General features: G+C 42.5%; 1 protein-coding gene across 2 annotated transcripts in view; it reads left to right on the top strand.

The window, feature by feature from the left end:
* Positions 1 to 24,392, top strand: part of COG4 (component of oligomeric golgi complex 4) — an 873,278-nt gene that overhangs the window by 60,613 nt on the left and 788,273 nt on the right. For both annotated transcript variants that reach the window (XM_044081315.1, XM_044081318.1), the window contains one exon: positions 14,339 to 14,453. In XM_044081315.1, coding sequence (XP_043937250.1) covers positions 14,339 to 14,453 — 115 coding nt within the window. The remainder of the gene's footprint in view (positions 1 to 14,338; positions 14,454 to 24,392) is intronic.

Genomic DNA, 24,392 nt, shown 5'->3' with positions numbered 1-24,392 from the left:
GGCTATTTCAAAGCAAACCATTTCCAAATGGATAGGCCATTGCATTCATTTTTGCTACAAACACCAGGGAAAACCTATCCCACAGGGGATTAGACCCCACTCTATCAGGGCTACATCTACCTCTACAGCCTTTCTCAGAGGCGTCCCTACCAGGGGCATCCTAGAAGCTGCTACCTGGAGTTCTGTACATACTTTCACCAAAGCATTACCATCTGCCAATTTTCTCTAAATCCAGAGATGGCTTTGCCACTGCAGTCTTGCAGGGCCTTTTAGCTGGTCCTAATTCTATTTAAATTCCTCCTCCCATCCTTAGCTTTGGGAATCTACCCAAAAGTGATGACTGCAACAGTGCATCAGGAACATAGTACAGTTGTGTACACCTATCATAAATGTAGATGTTAGAGTGTATTCACTGTTGCAGTCCTGGTTACCCTCCATCCACCCCCCCTTTTTTATATATAGATTTAATTGCTTCCCATTAAGGGGGCACCTGACATCTGGGGCAAGAAAAACTGATGTAATGGCGTCGGCTGCATGTTTTATACCCCTGACGACCTGACATCATGGAAGAAGGGACAGCAACTGACGCAGGACCCAATACTTTGTTAATCAGGCCGACTGAGGGCTACTGCAAGCAGATAACCTAGTATATTCACTGTTGCAGTCATCACTTCTGGAGCATCTACATTTATGGTAAGTGTTCACAACTGCACTTTTTTCTCCCTCCCTCTCTCATATATGATTCTGCTATGATGCATTGAAAATCAAAGTGTTGACTGGCAAGTGATAGATTGTAGCTAATTGAAAAACAACAAAAAAAAAGTTTAAATGCATTTTTTGCATGGGTGCAAGCCCCCTGCACTTCCGCACACCCTAATCGTATATATCAACCCTGAGACTGTCACACTTCCCTTTGATCTCTCTTATTGAACTCCAGTTGTCAGAAAGGACTCCTTCCACCTTTATTTTCACCTCTGATCCATCATATATTCTCCTTAAATCCATTATATTATTTGGGAATGCAAACACTAAAACTTGGCCTCCTCATGAATTCCCAGCAAACCTTATTAACTGCCTTCTCTTCAAATAAACTGATCAATAGTAAAAAGAGATAATTTTATATTCTCATTTCTCTGAATTGTCATAATCGTCATTCTGTTAATATTAAATGTTTGCTTCCCCTTCCACAAAACATGACTTATCCTTTGTGCTGGCATTTGGCATAGAGGGTTAAGGCTGTGAACTGTAGTTCTTGTGGTATGGGGATCGATTCCCCGAGCAGTTATTTGCCTTCTGTGTGATCTTGAGCGAATCTTTTAACCAGAAATTGCTCCCAGGTCACCCCTGAAAAAGGGACTGTGTGTCCAGTGGGGCTACCTGGTTAACACATGGAAGGGGGGGGGTGTTACTTGTACATGTCAGCTTTGGTAACATTGTCTCTGTTCTCTTAAAGTAATATAGACATAAGCACTTTGTAATTTTAATTTAACATCAAAATTGTTCATATGAGGTAGGGTCAGTGGGAGCCTTGTCTCCCTTTGGTGATACTTACCACCTCTGCCTTCTTCCATGATGCAGGTACTTCCCCCTCTGAAAACTTTATTCAGTAGTGCCCTCTTTATTTTTAGCTGTCTCCTTCCTCCTGACTTCAAAATTTCTATGGGGATTCTATCCAGTACTGGAGACTTCCTGGTACTTGGTTACACAACAAATTTTTTATTTATTCATTATCTATTGTGAGTGTTTAGTTGGTGAGCCTCCGCTTCCCCAGGCTTTGAAATGTCTAGCTTTTCCAGAAAAGCCTCTATATGTAAGCTTTGCTGATTTTCCTCACTCCACTGCTCTATACAGATTTTCATAAAATTGTCACTATATGTCAGCTTTGCTGATTTTCCTCACTCCACTGCTCTATACAGATTTTCATAAAATTGTCACTATATGTCTATCCCTGTAGGATTCCTAGTTAACCTTTTTGTTATAGAATTTTGCCGCAGTTCTTTCCACCGCCCAAGTCTTAGTGAGCTAGGATTATTGTGAAAAAAAAATTACTGTCTTAACCGCATTTTTCCTAAACTCATGCATATTGTACAAATGCTCCTTTATTTTGCTCTTAGCACTTTGCGGTTTGTTCCTGTTTTTGAATTGCAGCAGCAGCAAACTGTCTCTGCAGCATTTTAACTTTTGCCATTCCTTCTAAATAGCTTTGTTAATTTTGTCTCCTGTCTTTTTCCCTCATACTTGTAAAATCCACCTTCATTTTATCTCACACCCTAGTCGCACCTTCTGGAACAATTTCTATGTGCCCTTTTAACTCTTGAATTTTGTTTACCTTTTCCCAAAATATTTATTAAGAATATGGAATTTAAGGAAAACACCAGTGTCTTTTTGTCCTTCAGATAAGACATTAAAATGTGGTGCCATCTGCTTGAGTTGATGGTAACTGAGGTGGATGTCCATGATCCCCACTGCACTTATCATAATGAGTAAAGGAGGATGTTAAGTTGTCAATCTCGCCTTCATTCTTGCTGGATGGGTTCGGAGCCAATCCTCGGCTCCGACTCGGCACTTGCTAAGCTTGAGAGTCACTTTTACCAGCTCGAGGCAGCCCCATATCCCATGATGCAAGGCGGTAATTACCCAGATCTCGTTTGCCGCTTCGCTAATGAGGTCATCCTTTTTACCAGCTCCTGGTAAGTGATTTTTTCATTGATATTTGTCAGGTTTTAGGTCCCAAAACCCTAAAATTTTGTTACTTAGACTTAGTTAGTGAACCTTATTCACTTAGCTCCATACCCATTCCCCTTAGTTCACTCTTCCATAGTTTCTGTGTTTCGGGCCTTAGGCCTTTCCCACCCTCACAGTTCCTGTCAGACTTTTCCCTTAGGTGTGTGTGTGTTGTGTCACTGTTAATAATAACTAATTATTTACTTTTAATAATAATTTAGTTATTAGTATCTTTTTTGGTCTGATTGTTGTGTGGGTGTGTGTTTTAGGTCAGACATGTCTAAAGATACTAGGGTCTCAGGTTTCAAGAAGTGTGACTTGTGCTGTCAGAAGATGTGTCTGACAGACAGTCACACTTCTTGTATTTATTGCCTGGGACCCCTTCACCTGCAGGACTCCTGTGCTATTTGTCATTCCTTCAGCCAGAGAGTCCTGCAGGAATGTAGAAATAAGCTGATCCTCAGGGGTCTTCTTAAACCTGAGAGCTCCCCGGCCAAGGTCGGCTCCGGCAAGCCCTCCAAGCCTCCCAAGACCCAGGCTTTGGTGTCCAAGTCTGCGGTCTTGGTTCCGACTCCGCCGGAGTCGACATCGGCTCCGTCCGGAGCCGATCCTTCCTTGTTGGAAGCTTCAGTACCGGCGCAGGTCGGTGCCGATACCCTGGCTTCGGCTCCTGTGTCGGCTCCGTCTGGAGCAGACACCCTAGCGTCGAAGCATGTCTCGGCTCCGGCAGGAGCCGAGATATCTTTGTCTCCTCTCGGAGCCGACAAGTTGTCAGCTCCGCCTGGAGTCGAATGTTCTTCGGCTCCGATGGCTCCGTCCAAGAAGAGGTCTAGATCTCCATCATTGGAATCTATACACTCGGCTCCAGCCTCTCCCTTGCTTTCAGAGCGGAGCCGATCATCGAGGTCATCCAGGCTCTCAGACCACAACTTAGAGAGAGTGGTGAGTAGGCTTTTAAAATCACAGGCAATAGCCCAGATACTCCAAAGCCCGTCTCATCAGACGTCGGCTATTATACACCCTCCTGAGATTCCTCCTTCGACTCTCCTACAGAGTTCGGAGCCAGAGATTATTGGTACCATGACTGTTCCAGCTTCAGAGCCGATACCACACCTTTCAGCTCAGTCGTCCTCGACTCCTATCTCCTCCTTGAGACCTTCCTTGGAGGGATCCGGGCGTCGGGCTTCCCTGGTCTGTTCTGAGGGGGCGAGTGGCATCGGACCCTTGTCCGACCCCGTTCTCCCTCTCGGAGCTTCGGCCTTGATGAGCTCGGCCCCAAAATCTGCTTCGGAGCCTTCCCTTTCGGTGAGACCAGAGATTCCTGTTTCTTCGGAGCGGGATCTCTCAGCCCTCCCTGGAAGGGGAGCCTTCGAGGTGATGAGGAGTGTGCTAGCCCCTGAGCTTAGTCAACAGTCGGTTCCTTTAGCTCCTCCCTCCATGGTGCCTGTAGATGCCTCTTCCTGCTCCCTTGCTCCCAGACCCAGAGATCCATCGCCCCAGGTCTCCCCATTGGGAAGATCTTCCTCTTCCGAGGTTTCTCCTGATCCTTCAGGTGAACCCCCGCGTAAGAGGACCTGCAAGAGGAAGCATTTAGACTCTCCCGAGTCTACAACATCAGATACCGATTTAGATGAGTCGGAGGGGTCCCCAAGATCTCCCTCTGAGGATGTCTCTCTTTTCAGACATCATTGAACTCCTGAAACAGAGGGGGAACTGGCCCTCCATTAATCCCTCAGAGGATGAATCGGTATACCTAGAGGCTTTTGGATCTCGACCCTCCACCTCCTGGATGTCTCCGCCTTTCGACCCCCTTATGGAAGTCATAGCTCGAAAGGCGTGGGCATCTCCTGATTCGGTGGAAGGTGGAACCAGTCCCTAGGAGACCTTCAAAGTTTATCACGGCTCCCACTGAAAAGCAGTTTCTTACTAAGGGTGTCCCGGTTGATGCCATGGTGGTGGCGGCTGCCACCAAGAAGGAACTTGCAGATCCTTCCGTGCCAGTCCATCCTCCTAACAAGGAGTCTAGAACCATGGACAGGTACGGCAAGCGGATGTTTTCCTCAGCGACCTTTACTATGCGTTCGCTGAATTATTTGTGTCACTTCACCAGACTTCAGAGAGACACCCTCAAAGAATTTGGGTGAAGTAGTTCAGGATCCGTCAGCGGCAGGGGCTCAAGAAAAGATTGCCTCTCAGCTAGGAATGCTAAATTCCATAACCAACTCCTCCATGCGGCTCATTTCTTATGCAGCCGATGGGGCGAGTAGAGCTGCAGGCACAGGAGTGGCCCTCGGATGTCAGTCCTGGATGCGGCTCTGTAATTTTGCAGACCCCTTTAAGGCATCCTTCACAAACTCTCCCTTTGATGGGATAACTTTGTTTGGCCCTCAGGTGAAGGACACTTTGACCAGGTGCGAGCAAGACGGCAAGACTCTTTCTGCCGTAGGAGTCCGTTTCTCCACACCTTCTAGACCTTACCCCAAAGGTCAGAAGGGAGGGAAAATGTGGTTCTGGAAATCACAGGGAGTCACGCCTGACGCACATGGTCAGTTTACCCCCAGAGGCAGAGGGGGTAATAATAGACGCCGCCCTAGGGGCAGAGGGGGTCCGCAGAACCAGGGCTCCAGAGAGACTCTCTCTGACAAGCACTTCCAGCATCCCTGAGGTGTTGCCCGACTCCCCACCCTTGGAGGCAGTCAGGGGGAGATTGTCGCTGTACCCAGAAGCCTGACTATCCCTCTCTCAAGACAAATGAGTACAGTCGATCATATCCAAGGGTTACAAGATTCCTTTCGAGGAAAGCCCCTTCCCTCAAAGAGGTTCCCTTCCAGACGTGCCACCCGGTCTAAGCGAAATTGCAAAATTAGAGGTGTCAAAGCTTCTAAAGAAAAGAGCCATCCAGCCAGTACCAAAAGATCAGTTAGAGTCCGGAATCTACTCAAGGTTCTTTTTGGTCCCCAAAAAGACGGGAGACTGGAGACCAATATTAGACCTCAGCAGGCTCAACAAGTCTGTCAAAAAGACAAGGTTTCGGATGGTCACACTTCAATTGATTTTGCCCTTTCTGGGCAAAGACAACTGGATGTGCTCCATAGACCTTCAGGATGTGTATGATCACATAAAGATTCACAGACGCTCCAGAAGTTTTCTCCGCTTTCGGCTGGGGACCAGTCATTTTCAATTCAGAGCCCTGCCCTTTAGCCTCACTACAGCCCCCAGAGTGTTCACCAAATGCATGGCAGTGGTCACGGCTCACCTGAGACGTCAAGGATTCCAGGTGTTTCCGTATCTCTGACTGGCTCCTCTCAGCCACCACCAGGCATCAACTTCTCCAAGCCAGAGATTACACTTTACGTCTCTGCGGTCACTTAGGAATTTCAATCAACTTCGAAAAGTCTTAATTCAACTTCGAAAAGTCTTCCTTGTCACCCTGCCAATCTATTACCTTTATAGGCACAAATCTAGACACTACTCGGATGTCAGCAAACCTAACAAGTCAGAGAATCCTAGATATCCAAAACCACGTTCGGATCATCCTATCCAGCAAAAGGGCACAAGCCAGGTTGGTCCTGAAAGTGTTGGGCCTCATGGCAGCTGCCATAACACTTCTTCCTCTGGCCCGCTTTTACATGCGCCTCCTACAATGGATGTTATTCACCCAATGGTCCTTCCAGCAGCTTCTCATGCGTCACAAGATTCTGGTGACACAAACCTGCAAGAACCATCTATCCTGGTGGATTTCCTCTCCTCTAGTTCATCAGGGCAGACCATTTGTTGCCCCGTTAGCCACGGTCACTTCGGATGCCTCCCTGATCGGGTGGGGGGGCATTATCAGGGCAGGATGGTTCATGGCACGTGGCAACCGTTCGAATACCACCTGCACATAAATGTCCTAGAGGTGAGAGCAGTGCTTTTAACGTTGCAAGCCCTCAATGACTTTCTTCCTTTAGGGACTATTGCAGTTCACATGGACAACATGTCAGTCGTGTGGTACATCAACAAGCAGGGCGGAACCAAGTCCTATCCCTTGTGTCGAGAAGCTCTCAAACTTTGGCAATGGGCAATCTCCTCTCATCGGTTTCTGGTAGCAACGCATATCCCCGGGAAAACCAACATAATAGCGGACAGATTGAGCAGAGCTATTCTCATGCCTCACGAGTGGTCTCTCAAGCAATCCATTGTGGAGGAGATTTTTCAGAAGTGGGGCCGCCCATGCTGCGATCTTTTTGCTACACCCCAAAACAGCAAATGCCCAGACTTCTTCTCTCTCTTCCCACTTCCGGGCCATCCCCCCAGAGACACTCTTACCCAAGATTGGCCCCGGGGACTCCTTTATGCCTTTCCTTTGATACCACAAGTACTCCAGAAAGCTACCGTCTTGAGAGCCAAAATGATTCTCATTGCCCCTTACTGGCCTCGACAAATTTGGTTCCCGTTCCTTCATTGCCATCTTTTGGTGCAGCCTTGGCATCTGGACCCAGTTCCAGATCTTCTGACCCACCAGTCGGGTCAACTGCACTGGTCTGTTCCTTCCCTCAACCTCACAGCTTAGTTGCTCCACTTCCTTCCTTAGCCAAGCTTCCTATGATCTCTAACCCCATTAGAGATATCATAGTAGCTTCTCTTAAATCCTCTACCAGGAGGATTTATTCTAGCAAGTGGAAACGCTTCTCTTTTGGGCAAAATCTAAGAACATAGACCCCTTTACTGCCCCTATTCAGTCGGTCTTGGATTTCCTTGCAGAAATTTTTCACTCTGGTTCTTCATCTTCCACAGTCAAAGTTCAGTTGGCTGCAATCTCGAACTTCCATGTCGGGTTTGCAGACCACAACTTTATGTCCCACAAACTTTGTAAAGCCTTTCTCAAAGGAGTTTTCCTTCTTAAACCCCCTGTTAGAGATCCTCCACCACAGTGGGACTTAAATTTAGTGCTGACATCCTTGATACTTCCCCCTTTCGAACCGGCTGCTTCATGTTCATTAAAGTTTCTTTCTTGGAAGACGCTTTTTCTAGTCGCTATTACCTCGGCTAGAAGAGTGTCTGAACTTCATGCCCTCTGTGTTCGTCCCCCTTATTTGGTCTTCCACAAAGACAGAGTATCCTTGAGAACCAATCCATCCTTTTTGCCCAAGGTTGCTTCAAAGACAAATTTAAACCAATCCATTGATCTCCCTGTATTTTTTCCAAATTATTCTAACAGGGCGGAACAAAAATTGCATTACCTAGATGTTCATCGCCAACCGACCGACAAGAGAACTTGGTCCCCACAAGGGAGACCGGTGAAAAGAAAGAACACCGAAGAAATCACTTATCCTACAAAGAAGGTAATACAGCAGGCGACCTAATACCCTAGTATATATTCGAACTATATTTTGAATGAATGAATAGAGCTATCTAAATTTTTAAACAGAGAGGTAAGTTTCACATACCTTAAAGGTTATATGACATACGGACATCATTATTAAAATTAAGTTTTTCACTAGAAATTTGAAAATGTTTGTTGTATAAGGATATAAATAGTGTCAATACAGATGCAACCCTCATGTTATTTATTATTTAGGAAACTTTCCAACTTTATGCCACAACACATTTCTCCTTGAGGCCTTTGAACAGGCATGTGAATCTGATCTATTGATGAATACAAATGACAATTTTTAGATATTACTTGGACAGAACAAAGCAATTTAGGAAGTCCGATCAGCTCTTTCTGTCTTATGCTGAAAATAAAAAAGGTCTCCCTGTCTCTAAAGTGACCTTGTCCAGATGGCTATCTTCCACCATTTCTGACATCAGCTTAGGGGCAGACAGCTGAACTCAAAACCTAAAGCTCATTCCACAAGATGTCTAGCCACTTCTACAGCTTTTCAGGCTAGACTACCCTTGGATACTGTTTGTGCAGCAGCCACTTGGGCCACTCCTCATACCTTCGTTTCTCATTACAAATTGGATTTGGCCTCCAGGGACAGGGCAAGCTTTGGTTCCACTGTTCTCTAGAGTCTGTTCCATTGAGCCACCCAGGATAGAGGTGCTAGGGATGCGGTCCCATCCAGCAAGAATGAAGGCGAGATTGACAACTTAACATTTAGAAGTTATGTACCTACCATAACGTTCCATGTTAGTTGTCTTCTCTCGCCTTCTTTCTTGCGTCCCTCCCTCCTGTCCCCCTAGCCTGGACAGACCTTGATTTCCCCTTTTTCTCTGGAAGATTCTTCTTCCTTGGACACCAGATAGTTCTTGTCCTTGATTACCTGGTTTCCCTTACAGCCTTTTTAGGTTAGTTGTTTCTCTTTCCTTAGTGGAAAGTTTTTATAGGCAGTTTTTCCTCTAGATACCAAACGAGATCTGGGTAATTACCGCCTTGCATCATGGGATATGGGGCTGCCTCGAGCTGGTAAAAGTGACTCTCGAGCTTAGCAAGTGCCGAGTCGGAGCCGAGGATCGGCTTCGAACCCATCCAGCAAGAAAGAAGGCGAGAGAAGACAACTAACATGGAACGTTATGGTAGGTACATAACTTCTAATTCTCCTTGTTCCTGGCCAAATTTCTCCTAATAATATAAAAAACACCTCTTGTTTCCCCTCAAAAGAGGTTACTAGTTTCATGGACTGACCCAGTCAGCAAAGCATAAATTTAAATAAATAAAATAGCACAAATGAAATGCAGCAATTAATGTCCATTGTTAACAGTACATTGACCTTTCAGGACATTGTGAAGTGACGTGTTCAAAAGTAGAATTCCAATAGAAAAATATAGGTATACCCATACTTTAATTATGATCCCAAGCAGAATTTCATGGGTGTTATGAAGCAATGAGTTTCAGTAAAATTAAAAACTCAGTAATGCAGTATATTTATGTAGTGTTGTAGTATGGTGCCTTGGTTGGTGGGAGCAGAGCAAACTCTGTAGTATTGCTTGAAGTAATGAAGTGAGAATTTTATGAATAAAAATAAGACTTCAATTTCCATCTGAGTAGGACTTACTACTACTGCATATGTAAAATGTGTAAGTGGTAAGTAAAATGCTAGATGTTGGCAGATAGGAAATGGTACATATTTACATTGTGAAGATCTATATTTTTTTCATTGGAATAATAAAATCCAGATTTTTTTGTCCTGTATGCAACTTATTAGGATTTGCGTATCTCAGAAGCTTTTCAAAACTGGCTGTTGCTCAGACTACCCTCATTCATTAAGAACTCCCTAAAGACTTCTGTGGCATACCTCCCTCTACTGTTTTCTGTAAACCATCTATAAAACTTCCTTAACATTGCCTCTGTCTCCATCAGTAATATCTTATTGAAATACATTAGTCTTAATCTCCTTGGCCCTCTATGTAACAACATCCAACAACTCCTGAATTAATATAACTTCACCCAATCATTTACTCAACATGCTTGCCCAAATGTTTAAAACTCGCACCTCTTCTTTCTTGACCTTGTAGTTACTACAGTTCAGGATCAGTTTGATAGTATCACTGTATACCCACCAGCTTTCAGTGACCATCAACATCATGTTTCCATTAGAATTGCTCCCAGACTTCCCATCCTTCTAAAATAAATGTCAGTCAAATTCAAATCCACACTTTTTGATTGGTCTCCATATTGCAATCTAATAACCCCATTTTCACAGATGAGCTGTTAACTTTACTTGCTAATCTCCTAAACACTTATAACAAACCCAAGATAAATATTTGAATGACATACACAGGGTTAATACTTACTCATGTCTTGGATATCTTTAGCCTGGCTTAAATGGAAGGGTAACACCACACCATATACTAGACAACGCTTCATGTCCGAGTGCCTTTGATTTTTTTCCTATGTAAGTTACTGGAAGCCATTTCCTGTACTAAAGCTGAAACTTGTTTTTTGCTGAGCAGATGCAATGTTTCCAGCCAGAGCTTTTCCTTCTGTTTTCTGATCTTTGATTACTTTCTCCAAATTTCCTCTCTGCTGGTATCCAGACAGTGTAATTACTGAGCATTTAACTAAATTTTACTTGACTAGATACATGTTATTGTCTTTCTTAATTTCTTAGTCTTCACACTGGGAGAGTTGGTTAACCTGCTTCTCAGTCTATAGCCAACTTGAAAATCATCTCTCAGTTTCATTTGTGTACAGTTTGACTGAGCATGGGATTTAATTGGGCATTAGTCACACATCACCCTGCAAAAAAGACACTTGAAGTTAGTGGGTCTGTCTAATTAATAGTTGCTGTCGAAACGAGCTAACAAACAAAAATATAAAAATATCTCTGCAGGTATAAAAAGGAACTGATTATTTAACAGCAGAGTATTTGTGCAGAAGCATAAATAAAATCACTTTAAGTGAAAACTGTAAAATTAAATGGTGATGATAAAATAAATCCTGTGCTGTGGCTGCAGTACACATCACATTTATTTATTTTTTTGTTTTATTTTACATTTGTTGACAGGGATAGTCCGACTGGATACATGTCCATTTTCAGCAGAGGCCCAGGGAGAAAAGCTCCAAGGTACAAAGATATTACATAAAACTTAGACATTACATAAAACTTAAAACATGTTAGTAACTGTCAACAGTCTATAGTAGTAAGAAAGTTGTACAATTTAAAAAAAAAAGGTTAGATAAGGTAAAAATCTTAGAAATTGCAATCCAGTAGAGTAGCCATGAAAATGTTACCTTACAAGTTTACGTGTGTAGATAATATAGTACCTCAACTGCACACACTTGTTTGGGTTGAGAAATGAGCTAGCTGTGCTACTCAACCTTCTTTGCATTGTTTTTCATGTAACAAGGGTACACAGATCACCACTGCTACTTTAAAAGTTGCCTGGAAAGAAGTATGGATGGACAAAAATGGTCTATAAAAGGGTAAATGTAATGACCAGATTCTTATTCCACTCTGTGCTTCTGTAATCTTTATGCTATCCCAGCACAGGTTACTATCTCTGGTTTCCATAACCGTTACACTGTGTTGGCATAGATTGATACCTGTGGTTACTGAGACTAAACAAGAAACTGGAACAGAACAATAAAACCATTTCTTTTGGGAGGCTTCATTCTTAATGAGGCAGAGCTAGAAGATGAAGGGTCAGGGAACTGAGGTGTTTGCTTGTGTCCTGCTTTAGATTACCTTAGCATCATAAAAGCAACACCGTTGAGTAGAAAACTGAAAGTCATTGTTTTCCTAGGGGGCAAATAAGTTTAAGACAGAGCTCTGAGCAGCAGAGGAGAGCATGGGGAATGTCATGAACTTTAAACAAGTAGCATACACAAGTATTTTCAGTGATGTTTCCTTGTCTGGGCTTGGTTGAAGGTGTATAGCATTAAGTAGTAGGCTGAATGATAGGACTGGAATTCAGAACTTTGACTTCATTTGGAACTTTAAGATCAATTGAATGGATATAAATATTTGCTTACTTGATGGTCTTAATCAGTCTTGTAAATGATAGGTTATGCATTTCCTTAGTAAAAGAGGAGGGGCCCAAAGAAAAAGGGATGCTCATATACATCACCATAGGAACCCAAATAGTTTTATACACAACAATCGTGTAATTGTAATATTACCTACATTTTCTCTGCAACTTTCACATTCCCACCCTTTCCCATCAGCTGCTTTTTTCACCATAGGAGCCCCCAAGGTGGTCCACTACAAGACTGATACCAGTAGATCACATTCAGTGGTAACTCTGGCCACAACTAATGTGAACAGTAATAAGAAACTACTGTTAAACTGTTTGGAGACCATTATGTTGTATAACTCCAGTGTTTTGAAGTGCTGCTGTCCCAGTTCATATGGAGAAACAAAATGTGGGGCAGTAGTTTGGCAGACTCCACAGAAAAGTTAGATGTTGTACTAAGCAGACATGCTCCTAGATGTTCTATTTTTTGGTGGTTTATTTCTGTAACTCAAGAGATGTTTGTTTCATTGTTACCAGAATAGATGTATTTATGCTTATATTTTTCATATGGTAGGACAATAACAAATTAGTGGGAAAGGTAGAAAGAGCAGTATTTTACCAGGTTCTTCAATACTTTTGTTATTTTGTTGTCCCCTGTAGAACAAGGGAAAAATTCCTCAATGAGAAGACCCACGACCGGCAATACTAGAATAGATGATAAATGGAGAAGTGCTTAAGCACCTATCCCTTAACCGGCTGAATGTTTACTCTTAACAGTTTAATTTGGCAGTGTTTTTACTGTAAAAATAGTCATTTTTGAACTCTGTTCAATAACACAAAACTATTTTTTTGTGTCATTTTCATTTTCCCCATTTGCTTGCTCACACCTGCATGTTACATTTTCTATGAATTTTAGTTGTTTTTTGCTGTTAGCTTGTGTGACGACCCCTAACAGTATGAAGAGCCAGTGTATATATTGCTTTGTATGGCTATTACCTACTCTGATCTGTCAGAATCAAATTAATGTTGTAAGTGCAGAAGTGTAATTTCTGTCCACAGAGGTTTTATATGACCTGTGAGTTTTAATTGTAACATGAGGACATAACTGTTTTAAAACTCAATTCTATGTGTTTTGCCTTATCTGTTGGACATGATCACAAGAAGGCTTTCCTAAGGTACAAAAGGAATCGGCTGTGGGACTGATCAGTGACTTTTATTTTGTCACCAAACTCCCGTGCAAGTAGATTTAACCTTCTTTGAGGTGATTGTAGTGCAAGTGTCACCCTTACTATTGCTTTGGGTTGACAGAGGATTCACTAAATCATTGTTTGTCCACTTTCACTTCGTAATAAGCTGCAGGCCGGATGTGACCTGATTAATGTTTAGTCTGTCTTGTGCAGCTTTGCTCAAATTTATCCTGCTTCTGTTTAAAGAAAGTCTTTTTGCAAACCGTAACATGCTGACAGATGCTTGTCTTTGAGTGGATTGCCTGTAGCAACTCCTCTCTCCCTCTGTCTCTCTCATTGTTTTGACTGTGGAGGTAGTGATAGAGAGCTCATGGAGCACAAAATAGATATGTAGCAGTATGAGTGGCTGCCCAGCTAAGGTAGTTCTGTGCTGTTTGCAAAATTTGAATTCCATGTCATTTGCACATCTGTATATGTGGTGATTATCATCTGGTATATGAAACATGAAGCAATGTGTTTCATTTACCAAATGTCTTCCACCTCACTGTATAAAGTTCTAATCACATGGTATATGAAACATGCACAGGATACCCTGTTGCTGGTTGTATCAGAGTTGTTTGCTCTCTCGTTTTGTCGCACTCGCTCAGTCACTCACACATACACACAAACACCCTCTCTCTGTGTCTGACTCTCTCTGCCTGTATCTCTCTCTCTCTCTCTTTTAAATGACTCTTTTATATTGTCCAGAATTTAACTTGTCCGACCCTTGTATTTGTGGAGTCAACCTCATCTATCCCCTCAAGCCATTTGAGCTTGAGACCACTGCTGTGTAAGATTACCTTTCACAATAACTTGTAGCTGCCCATCTTGTATCAGAATGAATGCATCTTCTTTCAACTATCCATTTGTCATTTTAGAGGGGGGCAATTAAAGGAGCAAATTGGGCATTTATTTTCTTTTTATAGTTTTTCTTAGTTACATTTGTCACTGGTTTTGTAGTTTACCTAATTTGCAGTATTTTTACAATTTGTATTTTTAATTTACAGTCCCAACCTGCAGTTGATTGAGGGAGATGCCAGGCAACTAGCTGGGATGATCGCCTTTACTTGTAACCTGGCTGAAAATGTCAGTGGTAAGGTCCGCCAGCTTGACCTTGCAAAGGTACGGTATAACCCTTGAAAATTTGCATTGTAGTAATGACAGTTTGGTCTCTGTAATACTCCTATCCTTTTCTAAAGGCCTGCAGCAGAAACTCCACAGGCTGCAGTACATCATGTTCAGCATATTGTCTTATCTTCAAGACTACTCTTTTTCTCATAGTTCCTTCCACTGCATGTCTAAATACTGCCTAGTGTCTAGACTTGAACACCTGATTTAGAAAGTAGATTTGTCATTTGTTTGGGACACAAGTTAAGGACCATGTGAGGACTTGTAGTTGAGCATGCTGCTTTTGGTCTGGCATTTTATTTGCGGAGTTCTGACTTTGCTGCTTCATTAGCCAGATTTGTTTTTATTCATTTTGTGATTTTGACCTCTTCTAAAAAACGTGTTTTGCATTGAAGTCCATACTTTTTTAAACCAGAGAGTAGTAGTTGTGGTGTTCAGACATGATGTCCTTCAAGGATGCATCTGCAGTCCTTACAAATGGGTTGTCCTGTCGTCAGGCGCAGCCTCATCGACGATTCCATTCAAGTCTGGTCTGGCCTCTCGGCTGTGCGCACTTCACCGGCCGTCATGGCTGCGGTTATTCGGGTATAAAGGCATCCAGCCGACACCATTTTCCTCAGTCTTTCTTGCCGTGCGTGCCGAGAAAGACTTTAGCGTTAAGTGCCGGTCAGTCCAGAACCAGAAGATTACTACTACAGTGCGAAAAGCTAAATTTATCCTTACCTGGACGACTGCCTGTTACAAACAGACAAAACAAAAAATTAGCAAAATTTGGAAAGGGGAATCATTCTACTACAAGCCTGGGATACACACAGTCAATATAAAAAAAAGGAGAGTGATACCATCCCAAGGATAACCTTTCTGGAGTTGATTTCAGATTTGGACAAAAACAAAATTCATTCTGGCGGGTGAAAAACAAGACGATCCTTTCTACTTCTGTTCATTAAAAAAAGCAGAACAAGCAGAACCAAAGCAGTCCTGCAAAAGCTCCTGCTTACATGGGCATCTGCATAATATTGATTCCACATGCCAGACTACATATGAGGAAGTTACAGTGGTACCTAAAATTTACTGGGTCATGCATCTCAGCAAGCCTAGAAGAGATTCACCCATTCTTCAATGCCTGAAACAAGAATCAATGGAATTCCAATGGTGGGCTCAATATCAAACATCAAACAAGTCACACAGCACTCAACCAAAACCAACCATCACAACAGACACCTCAGACCTCGGGTTGCGGCGACAGGGGACAACAGCATGGACAAAGGCTTATGGACTCAAGACAGCTACACCAACACATAATCAAAAGGAAATGAAATCAAAAAAACTGGCAATTCAGGCATTCACCATTTCTTCGACAGGGTCAACTGCTGATAAGCTGATGACAAAACAACACACAACAGTTATGTGGTACATCAACAAACAGGGACAACCATACCCTCTATGCCGGATGGCAGGAAGTGGATGGGAATGTCCCACTGACATTCTCATTGCATGGCTTTTTTGTGCAGGAAAAAAAAATAAAACCTAAAGCAGATAGCAGAACTATAAGCCACGCATGCCCATCATGCCATGCCCGGCATCCGCACTAACTTTAAAAACCATTAAAGGAAGTAGAAATGCCCACTATTGAGATGCCTCCTTTGCATCACACAACTGAAAACTGACAAAACAAAGCTGGGCGCCCCACTTGCTTGGAAAGGAACTGTGAAGCTCACTCACTTCTTTCAACCTGACAGCATGTACATTCCCTATTCCTTTGACCTGCAAGGGTGCTATTAAAGATCAGGATCATCCTGATAGCTCAGTCTGGCCAAGGCAACACATTGGTATACCCATGAGGGCTGTCACCAAAGGAACAAATATGGCCTCTGCCCTGCCTAGTTCCCTTGCTGTTAACACAGAACAACCCTGCGAGATAGAGTGTCCATGAGAACTAATCTCCGAAAACTCCAGAAAACATCAGGCCTCACTCTACAAGCTACAGCCACCACTACCACAGCTTTCTTCTGAGGTGGCTACCAAGGCTCCCCAGTTTTGGCTATGGTATTCTACCATTTTTTAGGGAGGCAGTTGCATCCTTGAAGGACATACATAAATGTAGATGTCCGATGGGCATGCATCTGCAGTCAGGATCTCCTCCTCCTTCCTTGTACTCTACTCCTAAGGTTGTAGCTTTGTATGTATGTAGGGGGGGAATCTATTATATTTGTTTTTTTATTTGCTATGTACCTTACATGCTTATTTTTTTTTGTTTAACCTCTATTTGCAAATAACTGCAGCTATGGCGTCGGGGTGAAGTGCGACACCAGCCGAGGCAGATTTTGCCTCAAGGCTTTGCACTTGTACATGCTTTTCTCCAGAACTGTGGGTGTTTGCATTTTATGGTTGCATTTCTTTGTGTTAGGTAGTCTAACTGCTATAAAAGTAATTTCAAATGAATACTTTTACCTGACCAAAGTTGCTTTACACTAGTTTCTTATTTACTGGTACCTCTTGAGCTTATTTCTCAAATCATTGAAAACCTGCACTGGTGGCAGAGGGGCAAAGCCTAGGTGACCCAAGTTAAACTAGTGGCCTGCCTGCTTGATGAAGAGGGGGGGGGGGGTTGTGTCCAATCTGAAGGAGGAGGGTGGAGCCAGTTGTAGTTTTTAACAACCTTTTGCTGGAAGGTGGCATGCCCATGATATGGGAGGTGGATGTGAATCACCTTGATGCTGAAGCAGACTGTAGCTTTCAATGAGCATACCCAAGGGAGGGTGGTTATGCAAATAGATTATTGTCCTTTATGCTCAGGTGCCAGCAAGTACACAACCCTTATGCCTGCCTAAATGATTTTCCCCTCTGGTGATTCTTTCCCTAGTGGACTTGTGATTCTTTCCCTAGTGGACTTGTGAAGATTCCTATCACTAGGGAATAATTTGGCTCCAGTCTGATTAGTGGAAGCTTGATGGTCAGCCGGCATGGGGGCAAAAAAAACAAAACAAATCATTGTACATATTGCCACGAATGTAATGCTAGACATTACATTACATGCACTAGATTCTCCAGATTTTTACTGTTTTGGCTTGGGTCTCCCTCCTGACCATCATACCCTTTCTCCTTCCACACTGTTGACTTTCATTCTCCAGAACTAAGAGCCCAATGCCTGATTTGTTTTCCCTAATGGCAAGTGTGTTGGTAGTGGTGCTGTAGTCTGTGTGGGGAATTTTTTATGTGACTACATAATGCCTCTCTCAGATGTCCAAGGAGTGGATATGCTGTGGGTGACCCAACGGTTGTCGACAATTTTTACAAGTGCTATATCCTTCAAAGACCCCCCCACCACCATAATATACATCTCTAAGTTATTTGTTGTCTTCACTGGGAATCTGACATGGGATCTTCAACCTAGGGCATGCACACAGAGCCCCTTCCCCATGTGAGTAGTAAGCAGGCATAGGTTCTGTATTTTTCACCCTCTTTAACCATCTCCTGCAGTACCATGGCCTGTAATCAAACTTTTTGTCACTTTTTTTCCCAAGCATCTTTATTAAAGTTTCACATATGACAAAGGCAATCTTACAATTGTATAAATGAAAAACATACAAAGTGATACCACTTTAGTTGCAAACGGTTTACATCAGACACCATTGAAGCAACTGTAGTTGCAAACATTATATGTTACTTACACTGGATATAAAAAGTGTACACACCCCTGTTAAAATGCCAGGTTTTTGTGATATAAAAAAGTGGACCACAATAAATAATTTCAAAACTTTTTCCACCTTTAATGTGACCTATAACCTGTACAATTCATTTGAAAAACAAATCTATTGGGGGGGGAATATAAAAAATAAAAAACGTACGATAAGCTGGTTGCAGAAGTGTGCACACCCTTAAACTAATACTTTGTTGAAGCACCTTTTGATTTTAATTAAAGCATTCATTCTTCTTGGGTACACACCTGCCATCAATTAAAGAGACTCTGATTAACCCCAAATAAAGTTCAACTGTCCTAGTAAGATTTTCCTACATCAAAAGGCATGGTTTGCAGAGAGCTTACAAAGCATCAACGGGATTGTTGAAAGGTATCAGTCAGGAGAAATTTACAAGAAAATGTTCACAGCATTGGATATATCATGGAACACAGTGAAGACGGTCATCAAAAAGTGGAGAACATATGGAACCAACAGTGACTTTGCAAAGAATTGGATGTCCTTCCAAAATTGATGAAAACTGGCCAGGGAGGCTGCCAAGAGACCTACAGCAATGTACTACTTGTGACTGTGACAATCTCTCATATTCTCCACATGTCTGGACTATGGGGTATGGTTGCAAGACTGAAGCCTTTTCTTACACAGGAAAAACATCCAAGCCCAGCTAAAATTTGCAAAACCGTACATCAGGTCTCCCAAAAGCATGTGGGAAAATGTGTGATCGTCTGATGAGACCAAGGTTGAACATTTTGACCACAATTCCAAAAGGTACGTTTGGAGCAAAAACAACACTTTTGCATCACCAGAAGAACATCCCCATGGTGAAGCATACTGATGACAGTATCATGCTTTGGGGTTGCTTTTCTTCAGCTGGAACTGGGGCTTTAGTGAAGGTGGAGGGAATTATGAACAGTTCCAAATACCAGTCACTTTTGGCCCAAAACCTTCAGGCATCTGCTGGAAAGCTGAAGATGAAGAGGAATTTCACCTTTCAGCACAACAATGACCCCAAACATACATCCAAATCAACAAAAGAATGGCTTCATCAGAAGAAAATTTAAGTTTTGGAATGGCCCAGCCAGAGCCCAGATCCAAATCCAATAGAAAATCTGTAGCGTGACATAGAGGGGCTGTACACAAGAGATGCCCTTGCAATCTGACAGATTTGGAGCTCTTTTGCAAGGAAGAGTGGGCGAATATTGCCAAGTCAAGATGTGTCATGCTGAAGACTCCTACCCAAGAAGACTGAATGCTGTAATTAAATCAAAAGGTGCTTCAACAAAGTTTTAGTTTGAGGGTGTGCACACTTATGCAACCAACTTATTATATGTTTTTTATTTTTTATGTTTTTCCCTTAATAGTTTTGTGTTTCAATTGAATTGTACAGGTTATAGGTCACATTAAAGGTGGGAAAAGTTTTGAAATGATTTATTGTGGTCTCATTCTTTTTTATATCCCAAAAACCTGGCATTTTAACAGGGGTGTGTAAATGTTTTATATCCACCGTACAAACCGTCCAGTCATTATCAGTTAAGTGTTATGTGGCTCATTCAAATCCTGCCTCTTAAACCTCGTTCCTGCTCTGCATATATTGTTCCCACAATTCCCATATTTTTCCTATGTAGTTTACTCTTCCCCTTTTGTAAAGATCCCAATTCCAGTTGTTTTTATCTCTGTTACTATATTCACTACTTCCAGTAAAGTTGGTCTAGACTTTGATTTCCATTTTCTAGTAATTGCTTTTTTTGCCAACCACAATAATTAGATTCAGTAAGGCTTTACTTTGTCTAGGCAATTCTGATTCTGTAGCATATTTAAAAAAAAATCATCTCCGCAGTCAGTCCAATCTGCTCACCCATCATCACCGACAACGCGGTCTGCAGGGAATCCTTAGTCTGCCAGCTCTTTGTACTGCCAAAAAGTATGTTCACAGCTGCCTCTTTCTTGCCTGTCATACCTCCAATATTTGCTATCCACCTGAGGAAAAATTCTTTTGGAGTCTATTTGGGTATAAAAATACCTGTGTAAACAAAGGCAAAGACCCTAAATCTTCTAGACTTTGTTGCATATTTGGGAGATGTACATATGTCTCCCATTGTCTCTTTGTGAATTGCGTATCCAGTCTCTCTTCCCAGTCCTTTCTAAGCTCCTCTGATTCATTCTTATAATTATCATGCAATATTTTATATGCTTTACTAATTATTCCTTTTTTTAATGGCAGGTTCTTTTCTAGATTCTATTAAAAACTCTACTAGTACTGATCTTTCATTTAAGAGACCTCTATTTCTTTCTCTTTGGCTATACTCCGATGTCAATCCTTGATAGGGAAGGCAATCTCTAACCTACAGTCCAAGTAAATTATTGGCCTCTTCCCATTCTGTTACCTTTCCCTGTCTAATTATTTGCTCCCAATACCTCGGTTCCTTTGCCAGTTTTCTCCAATAAATTCCAGCCCCCTCTTGCCTATTATCTATATCCCTGACCATAGTCATCCCTATTGACAAACTCTCTTTTCTCCGTTCTCATGCTGGTTTGGTTCTTAGAATACTCCCTGCTATTTTATGAATATAATACTCTGTATGAACTGTGCCGAATTCCTCTGCATTTGCCCATTTTTTTTTTTTTTTTTTAGGTCCAAGTAATGGGGTGCCATGAATTTCTGATTGGCCCCCTTTATTCCCAGCCTTTTTAAATTTTTTTTTCCTCTGCAATTTTCCACTGACTTCATCACGTATGTGATGATGCCAGCGTCATGAGCAGCTTGTCAGAATTCGGCTCAAGGGTTGTGACTGCTGACTCATTGGCTTTTGTTTATGTTTGAGCAGGCAGCAGCAATGTGCATCTCGGATTTCAGGTACAACAGCTATCCTAAACGCAAGTGCTTCTTTTGAGCTGACAGAGACAGCAGCTGAGTTAGTTTAGAACGGCACTTGACTACAGTACACAGGATACGGAGCGGAACTGCAAGAGCAGCAACCAACCCAGCAGTTTTTTTTTTTGAAATCTGATTTTGATTTACAGTCCGTGATTGATAAATAGTCAGCAAGGCTACCCTGTCCCCAAGCCGTAAACCCATTTATTTCTGACTTCAGTGAGTGCAGCAAGGCAGCAGACAGGTCCGCTCTGCTTTTGTACTTACTACTGTGTGTGTAACTATTTGATTTGCTGGTATTTGAATTATCAGGTCCATAACCATCTTTTCTGCTTTTACTACTTGATTTGCTGCGTGTGCGTGTGTGTGTGCGTGTGTGTGTGATAATAGCCATTTAAGTTTCAGTCTTCCTATCTGTCAGGAAAAGCATGGTAACATAACATTTTAATCTAGCAACTTTCTAAGATTATACAAGCAACGTTGTAAAACATTTGGGCCTTTGTCTCCCCACCTCCCCCAGCACATTTGACCTTTTCCTGATTTATTAATGCTGCACAGTTAAGCTTGGTATTCTTATGCAAAGTCGACTTGCATTGTTAGTAGCACAACAGGTAGTTCACTTGTTTTTGCTGCAGAAGGCTGTGGGTTCTACTTTTACAGTATGTAGATGGATTGCTGATACTGTACTGTGTTGTACTTTTAAAGGGGGTGGATGCTGCAGTCCTGAGAATGTCCTCCTTTGGCAGAGATACCTAGTAACAATGAACCTGTTATCAGTTTGCCATCCATTCCCCATTGAAATATTACTTGCTTATCATTTTTTTTTTTTTTTTTTTTAATGTAACGTAGGCAATTTATTCTCCAAGGGCAGCAGGCACTTTACTTGTAGATGAAATAATGAAATGTAAAGTTGTTTGCTAGTAGCAACCTCTTCATTAGTTACAGATCTCTGTAATGTGGAATTAATTAGATTACTTTTACTTCTGCAGAGATTGTGTGCATTTACTAATACTGGTGGATTGTAGAAATGTGAGTAAACTTTTATGATGGAAATGTTCTGAATTGGGTAGTTTTGTCATTATTTGTTCATGCATTTTCTTTTATTGCTTACTGGACAAATGTTCAAAACAATAAATTTAAAACACGCTCTAACATCTGTACTGTATTGTACAAGGAATGTACTTTAATACAGTCAGGAAGGTGTATCAAAGAACACATGTATATTTCATGTGTAAGGGACCTATGATTTGAAAAGGGCCCAAATGTAATCTTTATCCACCACTGGCCAGTTGCATTTTCTTTGAATGTGGGTTTCAATGCCGTTTCAATGAATGTGAGTTTCAAGGGCAGAGAAATTTTAATGCTAAGTCTGTTTTCATTGTGAGACTGTATTGCTTTGTTTAGCAGATGCCTGTTAGTGTTTGTGCTATAAAATGTAAAATAAAAGTTTTAAATGAAATCCAGGTAATCATTGTAGAAGTGAAGGAGTTTGCACATTACAGTGTTTATGGTAAATGGGGTAAAATAACCAAGTAATGGGACATTGGAATGGCTGCAGGAGGACCCTGGGACCATATTTTGGTTATCTGTACAGTTTGAGTTTGAAAGTTGGCATCCCACAACTCCATTGGAGTGGGTGGGGTTTAATAATTATGTAAATTATATGTTGATTATCATGCGGATTTGTAACTATTTTTCGTGGGCCTTTTATCCAGATTTCTGATGTTTCCAGGTTGAGAGGTATGGTCTGCATCCAAAATCCCAATCTCTCCTAATTTCTCGAGCTTCCTCCCTGTGTCAGTATCATTCCTTTCCACTTAGAATTATAGATCTGAAGTAGTTTACTTCAACCTTTGGGCTTCAGATCAGACATGGCCGCATAGCTAACATCTTTGATCCGAGCTCTCAGCTCCTCCCCTCTACCCTTAATGCACGTCTCCTTTCTCCATTCAGATATTGTTTGCCGCTGATATAGCAAGCAGCGTGATCCGTGATCTTAGCAGTGAGGCAATTTGTTTTTGAATTTTTTTTAGGGTTTGTAAGTATGATTTCTTTACTATAATCTTAACTTCTTTTTTTTTACCTCTCCTCCCTGTGCAATAGTCATCAGCTTAAAAAAAAAAAAAAAAAACTTTCCTTCTTTCTTTCTTTTCTGGTGTGAGTGAATGTTTGAACCTCCTTTTGGGACATCATGTCTGAAACTTCCAAACCTGGTTTCAAGCATTGCTCAGAGTGTGGCCATAAGCTGTCCGGCTGATGGCCACACACTATGCGTGGCGTGCCTGGGAGCTGCACATCTTGATACCTGCTGTTCTGTCTGCATTGGGTTTAACCCCAGAGCACTTCAGGACAGAAGGAACAAACTTAATTGTCACGGGCCTTTTGTCAGTGTTGGGAACAACCTTTCCCGCCTCTTCTATTCCAGCTACTGCAGGGTCTTCCCCTTCCCAGGCCTCAAAGACTCAAACTCCCGCCAAGAGGCCTGTGGAACTGGGGAAGACCAAGAAAGATAGGCCTCGCAAGCAGTCTCTCGACCGCTCTGTGCCAGCCGGTCCTCCACCGAAAGTGGCTTCTGTTTCCAGGCCTAGTTCCCTTCACCTCCGCTCCCCAAGATTCTCCCCAGAGCCAGAGGTCATTAGGATAAGGTCGCCTGTCACCCCCCAGCATGTATGTAGGCCTGTTTCTGTGGCATCTTCATCCTGCTCCACCTGCAGCCTTAGTGAAGCGGAGATGGACAAGCTGATGTGGAAATTTATCCTCACCCATATCCACATGGGGGTCTTGCCAGCACCCTCTCCCTCTGGAGGGGGGGGGGTGCCTCTCAACCTTTTTTCTCTCCAATAGCTCTTCCTCCAGTCCGACTGGTGGGTTTGGAGCCCTTGGATCCGAGGACCCTTGGGGTCGGTGCTGACAATAGTTCCCTTTTCCTCAATGCCGGCCTGTGTCTTAAGTGGGTCGGATTTGACCACATCGGATCCGAGCTCTGGGAGACATAGTAGTCTCGGGGTCGGATCTGAGGGGGTGCTGTTGACTCAGAGTGGGTCGGAGCACAGTGCCTCCCTCGGTATCTATGTTCCTTGGGTCTCTGCTCCAACTCCCCTGTCCGATCTGAGGAGTACTGCTCCATTGGAATTTGCTAAAGAGGTTCGTTACTCCTCTGCATTCGATGTGGTGGAAAAGGTTCTCTCGATTCCTTCAAGATCCTTGACCATTTCCTCCTCGGACTCATCCCTGACTCTCTGTGGCTTGGGTATGGTCCCGACCGTCTTGTCCTCCCATGGACAGCCTGTGCCAGTTTTGCCCTGGGATGGTCCACTTGGGGAGCAGCAGGAAGTTTGCGGGCCCTCTCCAAAGAGTCACACT

Source organism: Protopterus annectens, chromosome 8.part0 (genome assembly GCF_019279795.1).
Source record: "Protopterus annectens isolate FY-2018-M chromosome 8.part0, PAN1.0, whole genome shotgun sequence".
NCBI classification, from domain to species: Eukaryota; Metazoa; Chordata; order Ceratodontiformes; family Protopteridae; genus Protopterus; species Protopterus annectens.
The sequence above is the reverse complement of the archived record's forward strand: the minus strand, read 5'-3'. Positions and strand labels throughout refer to the sequence as shown.